At 40.0% G+C, this 20,758-nt stretch overlaps 1 protein-coding gene across 1 annotated transcript in view; it reads right to left on the bottom strand.

Annotated features, from left to right (window-relative positions):
- The window catches only part of ARHGAP15 (Rho GTPase activating protein 15), a 339,350-nt gene that overhangs the window by 276,927 nt on the left and 41,665 nt on the right, over positions 1-20,758 (bottom strand). The window contains exons 4-6 of the mRNA XM_074594484.1: positions 13,593-13,667; positions 9,174-9,235; positions 4,813-4,900 (exon numbers count right to left, since the gene is read on the bottom strand). Of these exons, the coding sequence (XP_074450585.1) occupies positions 4,813-4,900; positions 9,174-9,235; positions 13,593-13,667 (225 nt within the window). The remainder of the gene's footprint in view (positions 1-4,812; positions 4,901-9,173; positions 9,236-13,592; positions 13,668-20,758) is intronic.

Below are 20,758 nucleotides of genomic sequence, written 5' to 3'. Positions count from 1 at the left end.
CTATAAAAATATTCAAATGGGGGGAAAAAAAAAAAACCTTGAATTTTCAGTATTCCAGTGCTATATTTTATAAACAGGGCTATGGTGCCTACTTGGACTAGACCATTCTCCTTGGCCAGGAGACACCCCAGGGAAGTTTCCTCCCCAGGACTCCATGCAATGACCAGGTCTGCACCGCAGAGCGCGGGCAGCTCTGTAACCCGTCATGAACACGCAAGACAGCCTTGTCGAAGTGGACCGCCTTGGTCTCTTTGAAAAAACTGCCCAAAAGGACAGTTTGAGTCTGAAAATACTTTAACAAAAGAAGGGCAGCTTTATTCCACTAGCAGAAAGCGGCGAGAAATTTTGGAAACATGTAATGAGATGCAAAGAAGAGTTTAACATATAGACAAAGAAACAGACAAAGTTTCTTGATAGTCAAAGCTACTGGGCTACAGAATATTTTCCTCAGGAAAACTGCCATGGCATTTCACAGTGAAGTGAGAAAAAACAGTGAGAATCCCGGGGAAGTTTTGCGGGAAGGTGGAATAGTGAACTCTATAGGATTTTACCATCTCCAATTTCTATGACTGTATGAAAAAGCATGCCGCAGCAGAACTTGGACTCCTCGGTGCAATCAGTGCACACACAGCTTAATTTTGTTGTACTAATCTGGAATTTGTTTATAGCTCTGATTTTGTAATAAGCAGAAGAAAATTATAAGTATGCGCATCTCCCTTTCCAGAAAGGATAGGATGGTGTGGAAAGATGAACACCCTTTCTGCTATGTACAACAATGAACTGGAAAACTTCGCTTTTGGAGAATTTAGCAATTCTGCTACGGGGATATGAGATGTACATAAACACCATATGAGATTCGCAGGTATGGCATTGTATGTGAAGCTTCTGATGAAAACTGCTTGCAAAACCACCCGGATCCATCAAGCCTGAAACTGTCCATCAAGCGCGTGAGTCCCTCTTTTCATAGGATGGTTCGGGTTGGAAGGGACCTTAGAGATCATCCAGTTCCAACCCCCCTGCCATGGGCAGGGATACCTCCCACTAGACCAGGCTGCTCAAAGCCCCATCCACCCTGGCCTTGAACACCTCCAGGGATGGGGCAGCCACAACCTCCCTGGGCAGCCTGTTCCAGTGTCTCACCACCCTCACAGTAAATAATTTCTTCCTAATATCTAATCTAAATCTCCCTTCTTCCAGTTTGAAACGGTTACCCCTCCTCCTATCATTACACCCCCTGATAAGGAGTTCCTCCCCATCTTTCTTGTAGACCCCCTTTAGGGACTGGAAGGCACCTGGGGAGCTCCACACAATGGGAAGCCCCGATTAAATCCAGAGGGATTCCAGGAAAACTGCCTAGAAACTCCTCCTGGCCTAAACGTGGTCCGTAGTTTTCTTTCCAGCCTCCGCATTACCCAGCGACACTGCGCGAGAGGGAGTTAAGGTTACTGGGAAAGCCTGAGCCCTCTCCGTCCTTGCTTTGTGTTTCGCAGTCAGAGCAATTATGTTATATCAGTGTTGTTGGAGGGGGTTATGCTGTAAATTGATACAAGTGTCTGCTACAATGAAATCTTCCTAAACATGAATATGGATTTCAGCAGCATTTTCACTCGCTAAATTACTTTGCAGATGGGCTAATAACCTGAGGTTAAAATAACCTCTGTTGAATAAACTATCTCAGGGAATAAACAGACTACTTTTTCTTGGTCAGAAAGACCAACTGATAATAGAATTTAACACCGGTGAGAAAGAACGGAGCCGTGATCCTTTGAGATCACAATGTCCTTAATTTAAAATGAAAAGCAAGTTCTATTCATACGAATGCTAAAAAAAGTGTATCAAAAGCGTGACCACAACTGATCAAGGCAGTAGCAAAAGATAATGATTTAACTACATGGCATGCAAACGTGCATTCTCGGTAATGTTTGTAAACAAGCTCATTTTCTGAATCCCTCCTCTGTGTGCTTTAATTATTCTGCTCTATTACTAATAACAACACCAGACATTGTCACTACCTTCACCAGAAAGCTATGGATCCCAGTCTTCTCCATGCAAATCAACCGGAAAGTCATTACACTGTGTCCTACATCTACAACCATACAAAAAAAAAAAAAACAAACCAAAACCAAACCCAAACACCTCCTTTTCGCTATTATCAGTTCTTTGCATTAGAATATTATTAAAGATTTTGGTAAATATAATTCTAAATGACCTCTAAGTGTTATCCTATCATCAGAAAAAGAGGTACGATTAGGATGTGCTTTCATTTCCCTCTCTCCTGTTGCCTTTATTGTGAAATATCATTCCTCTTATAATGATGCTGTCTTATTCTGAATTTTCACTTCATGTACAGTACTTAATAATTAATGAATTAATATCTTTATAATACAAAGGAACATTAATCTTTTTGTTAAGTCACATCATTTTCCTGCTAACAATAAAAATGCTTTGTTATGAGTCATGCTGTCGTGAATGAACATTGCCTCTATTACATTATTTAATTAATGGTTGAGCTCCCCTTTTCCCAAAGTAAACTACAGCTGGGGGGGGGGAAAAAAAAAAAAAACACACAAAAAACCAAACCTAAAAAAAAAAAATAAAAAAAAAAATCAGTAAACAACTGATTTCTAATGAAGCCTTTTTGTTTTATTTCCTTTCCACTATCAAAATTATATTTGGTTAAATGGTTTACAAAGGAAATAAGCATTGCATTTGCTTTATCAGATGAGATCAACATGCCGGTTTAGCTTTTTTTGATGTGTGAAATTTGGGGTTAGGAAATTGGGTTATAAGATTTTGAATACTGACAGCTCTTGTTGTTTTCAAGCTTTACCCAATTTGTTTCTTCACCATTGCGTAGAAGTTATGTGCAATAGACAGAAAATGCAACTTGAACAGCTTTTTCTAACCTAGTGAACGTTGAGTTCACAGCCCCAGTGTTCAGATCTAGCATGGAATTAAAAACAACCCAACCAAACAAAAAACATACTTTTGTTTTTTCCCTCGTAATGAGAGGAATATGGGATCAATATGCCTGCGTTCTTCCTAACACAGGCGGCAGCAGATGTTATCTCACTAATTGTGAGCACTGCGGGTGAAGTAAAACTTCAGAGAAAGGGACTGACTTCTCAGAAGATCCTTTCTCGTAGCACACCTTAATTTTTTGAGTTAAACTGATTGAGATCTGGGCCAGAGGCATGTTCTCCCGGCAAGTCTACTTTAGCATCTGAATCCTTAAATAGCCAATGGGAATTTTAACCGTGTGGAGGAGCCTCAGAGCCAAATCGAGTCTCCTGTGTGTTGAATTTCCACTGGTCCATTTATCTCCTGGGATCTGGGTGAGCACTTGCAAAGAGAGGTGAAAAGAAGGAGAAGGTAGAAGCATAAGACAGCTAGTAAATGGTAAGATTGGTTCTAATAAGTTCACCTGCAACTTTTTTTTTTTTTCATTTAAATAATAACTAATTCAATTTTAAGGAAAACAGATGATTCTGAAAAAATATTAATTCAAGCCATACTGTTTTCATGGCTTTGGAAAAGTGTATTTTCCTGCTGTACTAGCACAAACAGGAGCAGAAAATAACAAATTTCATCCTTTACTTGCTATTATTGTTTCATCTATTTTTATTTTTCTGCAACCCTCATCTTTCCGAAAAAGCAAGGCAGGAAAAGGTGTTCTTTAAAGCTGATTTTATGGCAGGTGGCATTGATAGATCAGGAATAGATAGAAGACAATGCTTGTATCACCTGCCATGGAAAAAAATAGCTTATTGTTTGTGACTCCTGCCAAAGAGAGCACCTTTGTGGCCACCCATCACGCCAACGAGATTTGGCAGGTTTGATCAGGCCTTGAGAGCCTTTCACAACGGGGCTTTGTCAAACCTGTCCCTTCGCTGCCCACAGTGTCACGCATTTACCAAATTCCCCTTTTTCCTGCCCACATTCAGGTTCGTAGGCTCAAACTCGGCAATAACTAGCACCGAAGGAGTACGTGCCGTTATTGCTTGCTCAACGTAGCTGTCACATCTCCGAAGACTAAGATCGGTGGTCTTTCCTTGGGGCACAATAAAAAGGTACTGCAAATTTCACTTTGTAGTAACTACAGGCTACAGAAATTGCATTAGCTGCATTAGATGGAGTCATAGAAATATTCAGGAAGGTTAGCGGGATATGGTAGTTGTCACATTTATACTACGATAAAAAATCACTTTGCTAACTTATAATGTTTTCTGCTTTGGCAACACCCTATATTAAGGTGCCGTTTATAAATAATTTATTATTATTTATTAATGTATAAGCCACTTTATAGGATGGTAGATAACAACTTAAATTCATGTATTAAAGATGCACATACATGGTTTAATACAATTTACGTCTCACAATATCCTTTGCAACAGATTCTCATCGCATCATCTGTTAAGCATTTATTACTAATGCATTTTATAACATACTTTATAATACATTATTTGAGGAAGCAGCCGCATTTAGTGATCATTTTCATAAATAAGAATAAAGCATTTATAAATGGCACCTTAATTTAAAGTGTTACCTTCACATTACGGGATAGTCACTCACCATTCGTCTCACTTTGCAATTATTCTCAAAATGCACCTCTTAATAAAGGACATGCTAAGTCCTATTTCTTCTCATACGCTCCATCTGATTAAAAGTTTATCAAGGCATTTTCCTTCAGCTGCTCTCAAACCCTTGAAGGTTGTCAGCTCAGTCCGAATTTGTCTTATGTAAACACCAAACTTTTTCTACTGAAATAACAGTGGCGAGGAAGCTGAGGATATTGGATGGTTGATTGCCTACCAGGTTGGCCAGCGCCGGCTGCTTGGATTCTTTGTAGAATTCCATTTTCCGAGCTGTGAGAACAACCCAGGACGTGGACCAGTTTTTCCTTAAAAATAAAATGAAATTTTAAAAAGAAAAAAATCAGCAAGGCATGCAAGCAGGAGGTAAAAGGTGCTCCATTTGTAGACTTGGTTTTTAATTATTTCGTTTCAGAAACAGAAATGGTCTAAAGTCAGTATCAGCAATGCACTTCCACCATATTGATGGAGTTGCACCATCCCATTTACACCTGAATGTGGCCCAACAAAGCTCGAAGGCCTTCTTTCTCCTCATTTAGGTTTTAAAGCCCATCTATGTTTCTTTTCCACCAAGGTGCCTTAACCACAGGCAAACAAGAGGATTATTCACATGTGCTTAAAGTTCTCATATACTCGAAGGACTCCAATAGCTGGTGCTCTCTTTTGGTAACTAATAGTTAAAATACAACTCAGAAGGAAAAATGTAATTTTGATCTGACTATACAGAGCTCAACAAAGGGTCTGTTTTGAAAAGTCCAAAATACTTTGCCTTTCCCTAAATATAAAATTTACAGGAGAGCAAGGAAGATAAGAACGATGTCTGAGAGAGGTTGGAGTAACCGTTAAACATCAGGAGTTCACGGTACAACCCCAGAGAGCTGGCAAACTGCTGGGGCCAGAGAGAAGTCAAAATACACATGGACATGTGAAAGTGTCCCCTGACGCAGAAGAACATAACATTCATCTCAGAAGAAAATGCTATTACATATATTACATCTAATGTGATGTTTCAAACCACCACATAATCATAAACAAGTAGATGTGGTCTGAGAGAAAACTAGTTTTAGACGAAGGTCTCAAGTTTGAGCCTCCTATTTGAGGGTCGTAACACCTGATACTTACAAAAATACTCATAAACCCACTATTTTCTCTATGTGAATGCAAATCACAAGTCTGAACATTTCAGAATAAACTTGAAATTGCGTATGATAAACAGGCTGTTTCACGTGAATGTTGCAGTGCGTGAAAAAAGGAGGGAGCTGCGTGTAAGGACACCAAGGGCCCAGGGAGGAGTCGTTAAAACCCCTTTTTCCTCTCTCTCCTCTCTTCCCTAGTCCCTTTGAGTTTTCTATGTTTAGATATTCCTAAGTGACTCAAACACGTCCATTTTTTTTAATTCTAGCAAAACCCGGCTTTGTTGCGTTTGAAAGCCTTTCGGTCTCCTTTGCGATGCTCATTTCCAGATCCATCTCAAAGCTCTGCTGCACTCAATATCTCATCAAACTGCACATCAGGCATAACAACAGGCAGTTTTTCTATTAATTCATTTCCTATTCAATATTTTTCAGTCACCAGCTTAAGGAGCATAACCAATATTACAGGTGAAGCCCTAGCACCACTGGCATTATTGGAGGTACTGGCGCTCACTTCAGTGTGGGCAGGATTTCACCCAGCACCATCTGATGGTCATCCCTAAAACACGGGCAATAAGAGGTAACAGTGAAAGAAAGTCTCTGTGAAGGAGGTGAATCCGTTTGAAGAAAACGGGACTGTATTTTTTTTATGCCATGTTAATGAGGAAAAGATAGAGAAAGATACACTGAGAAAGAAAGAGTAGGGTTTTAGAAAAGTACCTGACCATCCTGACAAATGTTTTCCCACAAAAGGACAGTGTTTGTAATCCGCTTTGAGATTTTCAGCTACATTTATTACCGCTACAAAACCGTATCCTTGGCTAACACGAACTATTGCCGTAGTTGGGGATTGCGCATGTTGGCATTAAGAACAGTTCAACCTCAGCTAATTATTTTTTAAAGTATCTTTAGGAAACAAGCGCTATAGCTGAGAATCGCCATCGGGGTAGTGAATACAAGTTGTCTACTGGTAAATACGACTTCAATTCTTTTTAATTTTCATCCTTTTCTTTTTTTCCCTCCCTACTCATAAAAGGTCTTGTAAGCGCACAGGAGAATAAATGGCCAAGCGTGCTGCGTGCTGGTTTAAAAACAGATTTTTCAACAAGTTGGATATCCTGGATAAATATGGATTACTGGAGGATTAAAACCCTTGGGACACAGCTTCGATTGAGTACCCAACTTACACCAAATGCTTGGAGAGGAAAATTTCTGTGTCACAGCCACTTCTACTAGTCAGAGTGCCAGCTCCAGCTATTTGCGGGGAAAGTTTTTCTGCCTGAGAAATATAAATCACCAATTGCATTTTGAGGTCCCCGACCTGTGTGGAATCTTCTTAAAAGATCCAAATTTCTGATCGAACTAACTGGGAAGTTTGCCAAGATTTGAAAACATTTAATTTGAACCTGGACCTCATTAAAAGAAGATAATAAATGCAGTCCTATTTTTAGTTTTGAAATGAGAAGTCAACAACAAAGAAATTAAAAGTCAATGAATAATATTTCTTAAATTATATCTGGTGAGATGTTTTACCTAAGCTTCATTCTGAATTTTATGCAGAGAATGCTTTAATTCCATCAGGAATAAGAAAATTCAGTGGTTTTGCAAGAGACAACAGGAATTGTAGAATCTATGAGAATGCAACTGAATTTCACCATGTTATCTGCAAGAAGATTCTTTTTCCCCGAAATTTAAATTCCTCAGTTCTTTTATTCTACAGTTGTTTCATTTTAAAATCAGAACTTCATTACTTTTGTGACCTAATGATAAAAGGCATATAAACTAGACAACCTTTCTATCAGATTTGCCATAAAGTCATCTGTCAGTTTAAAAAAAAAAAAAATAAAAAAAAAAATCCTTGAAAGTGTATTAGTCTCTGTAGAGACGGGCACATATTGTTATTTCATGGGGTACACACAGTGACGTAAGGTTTTCAAGCTCTTTAGAAAAGCCAGTTCACGATATTCTAATTTTTGCCGTGCGGCCCCAGTATTATTCAAGAAATCACTTCCAGCCAATGAAGTTTAGGTAAGTGAAAGGAGGCATGAGACAAAGCGCACACAGATTAGCTGAATCGCCACTACCGATCCTCTCTGCGTATAACGAGCCATAAATGTCAGTATGCAGAGAAGACCCAGCTAGGATGAAAAAAAGAGATTGCGTGAATTTGTCTCTGGCCACAGGGTTAAAGCCGTGGCTGAAAGCCGCTGGTGGAGAGCCCCTGCGAGGGGCGGCCCGACCCGTGGGGGCCGCAAAAGGAGCAAACGCGTTTGCATTCTGTCAAACGAACACCTGATGGCAGCACGTTATAGCTTCAGCGGCGCTGGCAACCTCTCAGGCTGTTTCGAAACGCGAGACTGGTCGGGGCTAGTTACAAAGGCGAGTGGCCCAGCCACGCTGCGCCCACGCCGAGCCGGCGCGCAACGCCCGGCCACGGAGATGCTTCGTGCTGAGCGCACCCGATGCTCTGGGAAGGTAAAACTCCCTCCTCCTCGGGGCTTGCTCACGGGTGATGCTCAGCTGATGCACACCCTGCTTGAAGCTTCTGGCAGCGCCCAAAGTAGGGAAGAGAGTATTACAGGCTTCAGTGCCTTTTCCCAAAATACCAGTCCCTGATGGTACCCAGCTGCAGCACGCTTAGCCAAGTGGTGACAATGTTCCTGCTTCAAGAGGTTGGAGCAGGTGACCTCCAGACTTCCCTTTTCAACGAGTGTTTCTAGGATCCCTATGGTTTAGCACTATATAGGTATGAGAACTTACTGCTTGGCTCCTTTCTCCAGGCAGAAAATGTAATCACAGAATGGTTTAGGTTGGAAGAGACCTTAAAGATGACCTAGCTCCAACCCCCTGCATGGGCAGGGACACCTCCACATGTGAAATGTAATATTTCACATTACTTTCTCATTCTCATTGGTAGCATACAGTGCTGGCCACATCACTGCTGCTCCTTTACTGGCATCTAAATACAGCAAACCATAGCAAATCCTCCCATAAAAGGCAGCATTAATGTTAACGTTACTTTCAACACAAACAGTGCTAAGCGAGTAAGCGCAGACCACTTTTGACAATCTTGCCTTGGAATCTCTGTGGATCACCACATGGTGGGTTCCTACATACCATCCTTGACCCCTCAAGCACACACTTGGCACCTAAAATTTGCCCACTGCAAAATATCTTCATGGTTTGCCCAGTGCCTTAAGGTTGTCCTTAATGTGTGTAAAATGTGTATATAATATAGAGGCTGATATTGACACATGCTCTTTGTATGCGATGAGCCTGTTAGCTGCTGCCATTTGGTTTCTGGGACTGTAATCATGCATTGGCTTTAAATAATGGTAACTGAAACAAGAGCAGTTTGTCCACAAGCAGCAATAATAGCTATACGTACTTAAACATGCATTAACCCAGTTTTGCAACTGATAAGTTCTGTAACATTCACATAGAATACCTTAATTTCTTGCCACCATCTGCTATTTTAGCTTTCAGAAGATATCCTTCTTTCTCCACTACCTACAAGAAAAAAAACCAACAAACATGTCATAACTATGTAATTTATCCAGACAAATGAATCCACTTAGTACACACATAAGAGTCTGCATCTAGCTAATCTAGTGTGGGGGCATTTTATCGCTAGTTCTCAGTTTAATCACTTATTTTTTCCTATACAGCCAGTTCTTTTGAAAATTTGCAAGCAATGTAAACAGAATTAACCTTAAAATGTAACCTTAAAATGCAAACAATGTAAACAGAATTAACCTTAAACAGAATTAACCTTAAAAATACCCCAATGATACTCTATTTGTTGATGTAGAAGAAATTTATTTTAATGCAAGCAAAGTTTCTAGCTACAAGTAAAAAATGAGTTGAAAATATATTGCAAGTAAACTATGTCAAGGTATCATTTCATATATTGAGTTTCATAGTAGCTCTGAGGAACACACCATACTTCTGCAGAAGCGTCGTGATTATTACATTCTAAAGAGAGTCATGTTTAGGGGTAACCAATGTCAGAGAAACATCAAATATCCACTCTTGTGAGACCCCACCTGGAGCCCTGCGTCCAATTCTGGAGCCCCTACTACAAGAAAGATATGGACGTGCTGGAACGTGTCCAGAGAAGGGCCACCAGGATGACCAGAGGGCTGGAGCACCTCTGCTGTGAGGACAGACTGAGAGAGTTGGGGTTGTTCAGTCTGGAGAAAAGAAGGCTCTGAGAAGACCTTATAGTGGCCTACCAGTATCTTAAGGGGACCTACAAGAAAGCTGGTGAGGGACTTTTTAGGATGTCAGGTAATGGTAGGACTAGAGGGAATAGATTAAAACTATAGATGGGTCGATTCAGACTGGACGTTGGGAAGAAGTTCTTCACCATGAGGGTGGTGAGACACTGGGACGGGTTGCCCAGAGAGGTGGTGGAAGCCCCACCCCTGGAAGTTTTTAAGGCCAGACTGGATGGGGCTCTGAGCAACCTGATCTAGTGGGAGATGTCCCTGCCCATGACAGGGGGGTTGGAACTGGATGATCTTTGAGGTCCCTTCCAACCCTAACAATTCTATGATTCTATGATCTGTACGACAGGAAATGTTACATTGCCTTCATAGGTGCCACACTTTGCATCATCACTAAATCAAGGCTCATGCAAGATGCTAAAAGGCATTTTGCTTTTAAGTGGTGCTGTCTTTTGGATGAGCTCTGGTATCGAGGCGCTCACCCCTCACAGCCCTTCGAAGGTCACACTTCATTGGAGTGTGTGCACCCACGCCCAGGGAGAACTTGTCTTCAAGTTTCCAGCTGAACTAAATGATCTCATAGCACGGTGCAGAAAACCAAATTGAGCGGTTCCGTCAATTCTCAACATACAATCTGAAACTGGAATTATAAACAAGGCAAAGCACAGCTGCGCCGTGCATTTTCCAAAATACACCCAAAAAGGCAAAGCCCTTCGCTGTTACCAATACAAAACAGCGTGTGATACTAGCAACCTGATACACCGTAGTAGATCCCATACTATGCCATCGCTGAAACCTGGTCCCTTTTCCGTGGTGTCAGGACAAGGTAAGGACTCTGCTGGAATACAGGAGGCTGCAACCCTGGTTGCAAGCTATCAAGGTTGCACTTGAGTTTTGCGATATCAGGAGCAAGTCCTACGCTTGGTGGGTTTTTTCTTTTTTTTTTTTTTTTTCATTCCTCTTAATTTGTGCTCCTCCACGTCTCTGATCACGCTTTCCCTCAGCCAGAGGCCTTCCCAGACACTGGGCTCTCTATGATCTGCCGAAAGATCCCTTGTATAGCTGTGATATACAACTGGGGATAGGGGTATTTTTGGCTATGTAAATTTACATTTAAAAATTAAAACCCAAACAAAACAAGATGACTGGTCTTTAGCAAAACCCATCGACCTGCCTTCTCGTCAGATCTCATTAGCTAACCATGTCCCAGCCATGTCACTAATGGGAAAATAAGCAAATTCGTGATTCAGGGTGGGTCTGTTTTCCTTTTCAAACGCTACTGGGTCAGTACCTCACCAGGACATTGTAACTCCACAAGATCTTTATAGCAAAATGCATCACAAGGTGACTTTGTAACAATTTAAATAGAAATTTTGCTGTCTGCAAAGCAGTTAAATGGCACATGCTTTAACATGCAACACAAGGATTTTTAAATCAAACTTATTTGTTATTTTGATCTTACAAAATATCGTGATACTAACAGCGTAATACGTTTAACTGCTTCTTTAGATTTTTGTCTGTTGCTGGGATACAGAATATAATGAAATATATATTGTGTACATACCTGTTTGCACCTATGAAAAGGTCTGTAGGTATGTGGACAATGATTTGGGTGACGTTCTCAAATGGGTACACGAGGATTAGCGTGAGCATTTTCTATAATTTGTACTTATCTCATGCAAATTCCTGTCATGCATATCATTGCCATAGAAAACCCAGAGAGAAAGTATGTAGGGATTATTGTGTAGAGTCATGTCACTATTTATCTAGTGATGGATGGGTGAATTATGAGAGCTAAAATAAGACTTAATCCCCATCTCCACCTACTTTTTTTTTTTTTTTTTTTTTTTTTAAAATCAAACTTATTTTACATCTTTTGATATTTTTCTTCCCCTTCTAACCTTTCATTTTTGTAGCATAAAACTTCTGGTGCTTGGCCAGGGCCAGAGATGCCAAATAACATATGAGAAAGGTTATTCTTTTTAATATTTCTATCCATCTGGAAACAGAAATTGGGAGGAGCATTGGCTAACCATTCGAGCTGTTGATTGCTTCTCTGAATCAGACCCAAAAATCTCATGCTTTCAAAGTTTACCAACCACCCTTCACAAACTGTTATTTTAACCAATCCAAAACTAAAGGCAAATGTGATTTTCAACATCAGATCTGAATCACCTCTGTTCTCACATTTGGGGAAGTTAAAAATTGGATGTTCTTCCAGATGAAAATGTTGCTGCTCAGTCATATTTTCCATACGATTGTCTTGAGCTAGAATATCAAATCCACTAACAAATGCTGGGCATATAAAATATCCTGATTTAAATTACATAGCTCAGATCTGCCATTTGTTTTAAGTTAAACAGGCTAAAATTAAACAGCCCAAAAGTAAAAGGTCTTCAGTTAATATGAGAACTCTCGGTGCGAAGAAAAGCAGCTCTCATATATATTGCTTTAATTGAATTAGTACAGGTGCTGTCTTAAAAAAAAAAATAGCATGGTCTTCATTAACTGATAACGTGCACAGTTTTCTCTATCATTAGTATAAAAGGGCATTTATGTAATTACAAAATAGCTTTATCAGAAAGACAAAGAAAAAGATTTCTAGAGTGACCACAATGTTTTTTATAATCTCTGTTTGGGGTGCTATATTCCCCTTTTTTAACATCTGCTAATATACCCTATTCTGTTCTACTTGTTTTCAAGAAAATACTTCCAAGACAGTTCAGGATCAATTTACAATATTTCTGCAAGTGGATGATATTAGATTAAAAAAAATACCGAGTATTTCCTAATGATATGCTCTGTTGTTCCTGTCTCAAGAAATATCATCATTTGTTGTTAAGCTGCTGCCCTCCCTGTACCTTTTCAACAAGTGGAAGGTTGAGAAAATGACCCAAAATGCCCTGAAGAATTAGCAAAGCAATAAGAAAATGGAATTACTATGTGGGGGCTTGTGGTTGGTTTTGTTGTGTTTTTTTTTTTTTTTTCTTTTTAGAAGAGTATTAAAGATGAGAGCATGTATGTGTAAATATTTGAGTTTCTAAGTAATAATAAAAAAGGTCTCATGACATAACAGTATTAGAAACTATATCACATGTAGGTTCTATAATTTTCCTGATTAGAAGAATTCAAAGCTTCTGAACCTACCTAATCCTGAAAAGTCTGTGTTGGTAAAAGTACCACTGATACCAACATTCTGTATTTGAATATTCATTTTCTTTTAATAGAAAAACCTCTATGCTTCTCGTTCCCTCTAGATTCTTTTATTGTCAATGAAATTTTTTTAAATTTTGTGATCACTTTTACTTCTAAAAAAATTGATATTAATACTAAAACCACCTTAATATGGGCAAAGACAGGACAAAGACACGGTCACATCCCCTTACACCAAGTATTAATACTGACGAAACATCAGTCTAATACAGCAGAATTAACAGCAAAGTCAAGCTATATAAATTGCTTTGTACCTTCTAAAATTATTCCTTTTATTGATTAATCAAAGTCCCTTGAATCCCTTAACATCTTGAGGCATCCAAAGCCTCATGTATTTATTCCTTAGAAAAGCATGTGTAACATTTACATTATAAACATTTAACATAACAAGAGTGATTTATCAGCTCTACAGAGCAATTGCTTACCGTGTGGTCCTGTGTACTAATGATGTCTGCAAGCGTCAAGTTGTGTTGGGAATGATTTCTTCTATGACGATTTACCTAAAAAGGAAATAAAAAATAATAAAAAAAAATAACCAAGGATTCGAATTCAGAGAGGATTCAAATACATGCAGATTGAGATGGACCAACAAATTCAATTGCTGGGCATGCACAGCATGCATTGGACGGAGTTGTGGAAACCTGGTTTCTTTCAATACTGCATTTCTGTGAAAGCCAGTATTCCTCTGAGCCCTGTGTATTTGAAATGTACAGCTACTAAACTCTAAACATCTCTGGTATAAAAGTGTTTCTTTGTGATATCACACTGGCAAATTTGCCTAGCAGTTAACCAACTGATAATAATCATTTTAAGTTATGACTTTTCCATCAGGAATCTCAAAAAATTGCTTAAGTTTAGGTGCTCTTAAACCCATTTTACAGAAATGGGAAAGATGCTAATTATAACCTCTAGGCCACAAAGCAAGTCAATGAAGAAACTAGAAAATAACTGGGAACAAGCACATAATATATCCGGCATGTTTAAACTGCTTTAAAGGCTATTTCCAAAATCTCCATGACGGGAAGGCTACAGCAATACTGGACTCTGATTCTAAAATCATTCCCAAGTACCGAGTGCTTGATTCATCCAGTTCCCTCTTTTCTAAGAGGAAGCCAGTATAACTATCTGTGACTTAAGTCTGGACAATTATTGCATTATACCAGGAATTATTAAGACTAAATAAAAATTTCATCACAAATCAAGCATTTGGCAGAGCTCAATAGCGTTTTACTTCCTTACAAATCTGCAACAAAGAACAGGCCACCGCAAAGAGAGTGTGTATGTATACGTATACATATATATTAAAAACTTTGTTTAAATTCAATGTCATACAATAATAATATAATTTGGATTTGTGATCCTGTAAAATTCAGTGATTATCTCCTCTTTTAACTGAAGCCAAAAAAGCAAACAACAAAATATAGTCTCAACTAGTTCCCACTGTATTCATCATAATGCATTCTCTTTTTCCCTATTAAAACAGAGTCAACCAAAAGTCATAATGTATTCTGTTTATATTCAAGTGTCTGAATATAGAAAATGTTCTTAATTAATCCAGAGGGCCACGCTCAAAAAACAGTTAAACATATTATGATCCCATATTTTTTCTCCACACATTGCTTTCATGTTTATTTGTAAGCACTAACATTTTTAAGCCTTGAAATCTATATCCTAGATATTGCTCTACTCTCCTAGTCAGAGCTAATGAGCTTAATGAATTACCAGTTCTAAATTTAATACAAACATTTCAAAGAAAGAGATAAAACATTCTTCACAATTCAAAAGTTTCTCTGACCTATTTATGAAGAATATCACTTAACAATTTCATTAAGGGTGAGTAACAGCTGGTGACATGGCTGTGTCCTAAAGTGTTTTTCTCTCTTAATATTCTGCATCTTAAGCAATCGAGCTTTCATAAGAAATACTTTAGTTAGTGGCAGTCCCTCCTTTGGGGAGAAAAAAAATGTCAGACCACATTTTCTGTATTTTGCAATCTTGTTTTCAGGAGTGTCATGTTCCCGTTTTATTAGCATGTAGGGTAAACAAGAATGATTTGCTGATGCTATTGAGAGAACTTCTAAGATTACAGTCTTTCTATTTAGATTTTGGATGGAACTTAATATTAATGCAGGCAGAGGCTGGTATATAAATTCAAAATAAATTAATTCAATTTATCTTTATCTTTACTGTTCAACAGCTCTGAAGGTTCTATAGTGCTCAAGACATATAGATAAACTATTCAGGTCTAGATCATAGCAAGTCTTTCTTACCCAGATCCCCATTCTAATTATTCCTTAACGTACAACAGAGCGTCTTGCCCAGCCATGTTTTCTAAAATATATTCTTCCCTCATCCAAATTAAATAAAAAGGCACACCACCACTCTGCAGTATCTGTTTTAACATTCAGCTGCTCTCTCCAGGAATCATACGCGTCTGTTGGGGGCCCTAGATGCAACTTTGTGAAGTGTACGGCGCCGATCAGAGCTTCCCGTCCCGCCTTTGGTTCAGCGATCAGAGCATTAGCAAAAGGAATGCTCGCATTTGAAACATGCTAAAAAGAATATGTCACAAGCACTAAACCCATCCACAGCCAAACAAAGAGAGGAGACAGCAAAAAAGTACTATTTTAGTAGTACTAGTGTATTATTAGCGGTAGTTCAATCAAAAGGCAATAGTAAGATTTCCGGGAAATATGAAAAGAGAAGAAAAGCATTAAATTCCAGTTATGATGATATTATGTGCTTCTAAACCTCTTTGCTGTATGCAAGGCAGAAATATTAAGGAAAACTGCACATGTACGAGGAGAAAGAATAGACCTACCTGATTATTTAATATGATATTTTTGCTAAAAATCTGTTTCTCTTATAGGGCAAAAATAAAAGAAATTACACTACTCCATAGCCCAGCAATGAGCAATCTCATGCAAGCAAGTACTGAAGTTCCAAAGTCTGAATCTGGTTACAGAAATACAACCAAAATCCACAGCTATGTAAGCCAAGATCAAGCTTTTCCGGAAAAACACCCCAAATACTTGGCTTACAAACGGAATTAGTGGAAACTTCAACAAAAATCTTACTCGTTTCTACCAGCCTCTTGGTTTGGGAATGAAACTCTTAAACTGAATCAAAATAGCTTGGAAAAACTCAACAATAGAGGCAATATAGTCTTCCATAAAACTGATTTTATAGAATTCCAGCAGGCCTTACACAAATTTGGTCTTAAATATATTTTACATATACTGCTGGATGAATTAGTCGTACCACTTCCTTTACAATATGTTCAGTTCAGTGTTAAAATGTTCCTAGCAGGAGAACCGGGTGACAGGAGTCAATATACCCATCTTTCAATATACTCACAATACCAAAATATTCAAAGGGAAGTGCAGGCTCAATTATTTTCATTCCATTTTTTAACAGATAGAACATAAAGGAGATGTTTTGAATTTATTTTTTTTTCCTCTATTGCTCCATTCAATTATCCTAACAAACTGAAGAAAACCCTAAATAATATCTGTCACAAGTCCTCTACCTCACCTCCCAGCGTATGATGAAAGGCAGAGATTTACAGGAGAAGTTCGTGAGATCCCTTTTTGGGAAAGGCAGCTTATCAGCAGTTTTCTGATTTGATGAACATTCTTCAGTCAGCAACAATGTCACCTGCAGCATTAAAAATCCACTCTGCGAGCGCTTGCAAGTCTGTGGGCAAGTCTGGTTTCGTTAAGTTCAGCCTCAGCAGCCCCCCCTTTCCCTTAGCTAAAGGGTATCCATCTCCTACCAGAGTTATTCCAGCATCTAAGCACTAATCCGTCATCATCCTTTCTACAAAGGCAAAGCCTCCATTACATATGCCTGGTATCCCGGCGTGAAGGGACAACCATCTGACAACTGCTGTTTTAACATTGATGAAGTAAAAATACGATAACCTGATATTTAATTTCATTTCTTTCTGTGTTCCCATTTGTTCTTTAATTTCCCCCTCTTTTTGTGGGAATCCATCACGACTAGCTCATTGCTAGTCTCTTCAAACAGCGTGGCGTTGATTTGAAAAGAGACTTGGAGGACTGATTTGGATTTTATTTCCCATTACAAGCATATTTCTGACCTAATCCGTCTAGTCGAGAAGCAGCATACTTCTTCTTGGTTTCAACCAAACCTAACAAAACCAAGTAGCGTTTCTCAAAGGGCCCAGACAGGCTGCTCCAGTGCAAAGTAAAGAAAATTAATTATTTCCTGAAACATCAGTCTTAATTCACTCGTATCCCTAAATAATTAAGATAATTGTAAAATATTTCTAAGTGGTTTCCAAGAGTATCAAGTTATTCACCACAAGTTATTTACCCACAAAAGTCACCTACAAGTAGTCTGGGAAAACCGTAGCTGGTTCAAACAAGCAGCCCCCGGTGCAGCAGAGCTCTGCTTTGGATGGGAAACACTGGAATGACATCTCCCTCTGGGTTTCTCCATCAAGCACTGTACTGCTCCACCAAGGAGGAGGTTCTCATGGAGGTTTTGTTAGATTTCCACCAAAAATATTGTCACGCTGTTCATGCTTTCACCTTTCTTTTAAGGGGTCTATTGTTTTGTTTCATCCTACCCACACTGCAACCATGTGTGTGGAGTCTCCTTTATAAATACCCAAAACAGAGAGAAAGCCCCTACTGTTGAACCCCTACTACTGCATGCTGCTCCATGCTGGACCTGATCCAGGAAAGCACTCTGCAATGGGCTTAAGTGTTTTTCTGGGTCAGGGCCAGAACGCTCCATACTTTATAGGATCGAACTTGCTGGTGGCAGCTTGAAAGTTTGCAGTAAAAGTATGAACTAGTCACGTAAACTTTTGTGAAAACCATTCCCTCAAGAGAGAAGGAGGGGTGGCACCTGATTTAGCGATGTCCGTGGTCATTTCATTCCCAGTCACTCCCATACTACACTGACAGCTCTTAATTGCTGAGAAAGAGAAACTTTACAAAAATGTACTGTAGCATTTCTTAATGGCCCCATCCTTTGAAAGACACCTTGGCGATGGCAAGAGAAAGGAAAATCCTGTAACAGTTCACTCGCTGCCGTGCTCAAAGTGATTTGTTTTGTTTTAAAGATCCAGTTTTAGGCAGTATGGCATGTCCATCATTATCTACAGAGATTATTTGGAAGCAGCACCGCTATGACATGGTTTCTCTCCTGCTGTGAAAAGGCACTGAGAAAATCCCACAGGGCTCCCCACTCGGAGATGCTCTTTTGTCATCTCAGCAGATAAGGGTTTTTGGTCCATCCTTAAGAAATGGAGGCTGTCAAGAAACAGCAGGAGCAACCCCCCTCTCCTTTGACTTGCTGCTGTGGGTGCTCTCCATGCGTTACAGCTGCGCAATAGCTCAGCAGAAGACCCTGTTTCAGCCCCGGGGAAACCACCCTGTGTCCCAGGAGGCTCCTTGCCCACAGCTGTGGCCACCGGTGCTCCGGGCTTGCTCTGGAGCCCTCCTAACACTATCCTCCAGAGGGTTACATTAGACACACGTGGTTGGGTGTTTTCCCCTCCTTGCTTGTCCCAAATAGATTTCTTCAGAAGAAAAGGTATTGGAGAATCACAGAATCATTTAGGTTGGAAAAGACCCTTGGGATCATCGAGACCAACCATCATCTCCACTCTACAAAGTTCTCCCTTACACCATATCCCTTAACACCACATCTAAACGAGTCTTAAACACATCCAGGGATGGTGACTCCACCACCTCCCTGGGGAGCCTATTCCAGGGTCTGACCACTCTTTCCGTGAAGAATTTTTTCCTAATGTCCAGCCTAAACCTACCCTGTTGCAGCTTGAAGCCATTCCCTCTTGTTCTATCGCTAATTACCTGTGAGAAGAGACCAGCACCAACCTCTCTACAATGGCCTTTCAAGTAGTTGTAGAGAGTGATGAGGTCTCCCCTCAGCCTCCTCTTCCTCAAACTAAACAGTCCCAGCTCCTTCAGTTGCTCCTCATAAGATTTATTCTCCAGGCCCTTCACCAGCTTCGTTGCCCTCCTCTGCCCTCGCTCCAGCACCTCGATATCTCTCTCGTATTGAGGTGCCCAGAACTGGACACAAGACTCAAGGTGTGGCCTCACCAGTGCTGAGTACAGGGGGACAACCACCTCCCTCCTTCTGCTGGTCACGAATACAAGGCAGCATAACGTGACATTAGGTCTCTCAGCTTTTTTCCCCCCCTGAGGCTTGCAGGAGGAGAGAGAGAGAGAGGGGCATGAAGTGCAGTTCCAGTCCTGCCCCCACCAGCCCACGTTTGCTCCTCACCCTCCCTCCCCATCCCCAGGCCCCTGGAAACTCATTACTACGCAGGTGACCAAACACTTTGATGGGGAATAGGAACTTGCATGGATGGAGCTTTTGTGCGCTGGCTACCGACCAGATAATCTCTCTATGCATCATTTAATAAGAAAACCACTTCACAGTCCTTACAGGCTTGAGTTTGTTACATATGACACGCTCTCAGCAGAATCTGCGGGCTGAAGTCAGTGGGGGGAAAAAAAAAAAAAAAAAAAGAAAGCAAGCAGGATTGTGTTGTGTTCCCCCTGCACGTCTCCCTTTGAGCACACTGCCCTCTATATTCAGTTCAGATCTCCAGAGCCTGTGAAAATAATGATAATGGTTTTGCTTCCCTTGACCTCTTGCTCCCTTATAAATCAGAATCCTATAGACCTTTCCCACAGCGCGAGGGTCCTCCTTCGTATTCGAGACTCTGAAGGTAGGTATTTTATATCAAGGCAGTTTAATCACATGGGCGTTCTCCCTGGCTTCAGAACTTGCAGTAGACAAGCGCCACGGCACTTTTACTGCGAGAGTATCTCCATTTATTCAGCCCCTTCATTCATGAAATAAGAGCAAAATAATTACCCAGATCCTAGTTTAAATTTCAGCCAGTGTTAAGATGAACTGCTTCTCTGTGGTCAGAGAATAAATAATCATGAGTTTGACTACAAAGCATGGTCTGTTTGGAACTGTGTCACCTTCTTTCCCGAAACTGTTGGAGGGGTGATGCAAATTTGGGGTATCCAGTTTGGGCTAATATTTTAACTCTGAGGATAAGCCTACATCAGGCAGTAGGTACTTTTCTCCATTAATGGCTTGCTGTTTCCCAGGAGCAGATTTTCCCTAGAGTAGGAGCCCTTTTGTTCCTCTCTAGCTACTCAAATGAACTTTGAAATTTGTCCAATTGATCCTTGCTTTGAGGGAGTCCCAGCTGATGTAGTTGGCTTCATTTTTAGCCTTTTCAGGAGTAGGACATCTGCCAAAACCGTATGTAGAAGAGGAGACAGCTACAAAAGGTTCTTACCACCCATCTGAGTTCAAGAAATCCTAAGGCTGCTCTAAATTTGACTGCGGGTCACTCGGATTCACGTACCTGGGGATCAAACTACCACAAAGGGACCAACAGCTGCGTTGCCGCTAATCCTCAGGATTTCCAATTGGAAATCAAACTGGGACCTGGTCTCAAAGCTTCAATATGGTATAATTGTACTAAATACAATACTCATCGATTCAAGAAAAGAACATTTAAAGTGAGATTTTTTTTTTTAATATGTTTCTACCAGCCTTTTTT

Source organism: Larus michahellis, chromosome 7 (assembly GCF_964199755.1).
Source record: "Larus michahellis chromosome 7, bLarMic1.1, whole genome shotgun sequence".
Taxonomy (NCBI): domain Eukaryota; kingdom Metazoa; phylum Chordata; class Aves; order Charadriiformes; family Laridae; genus Larus; species Larus michahellis.
This window is presented reverse-complemented; position numbering and strand designations above follow the sequence as displayed.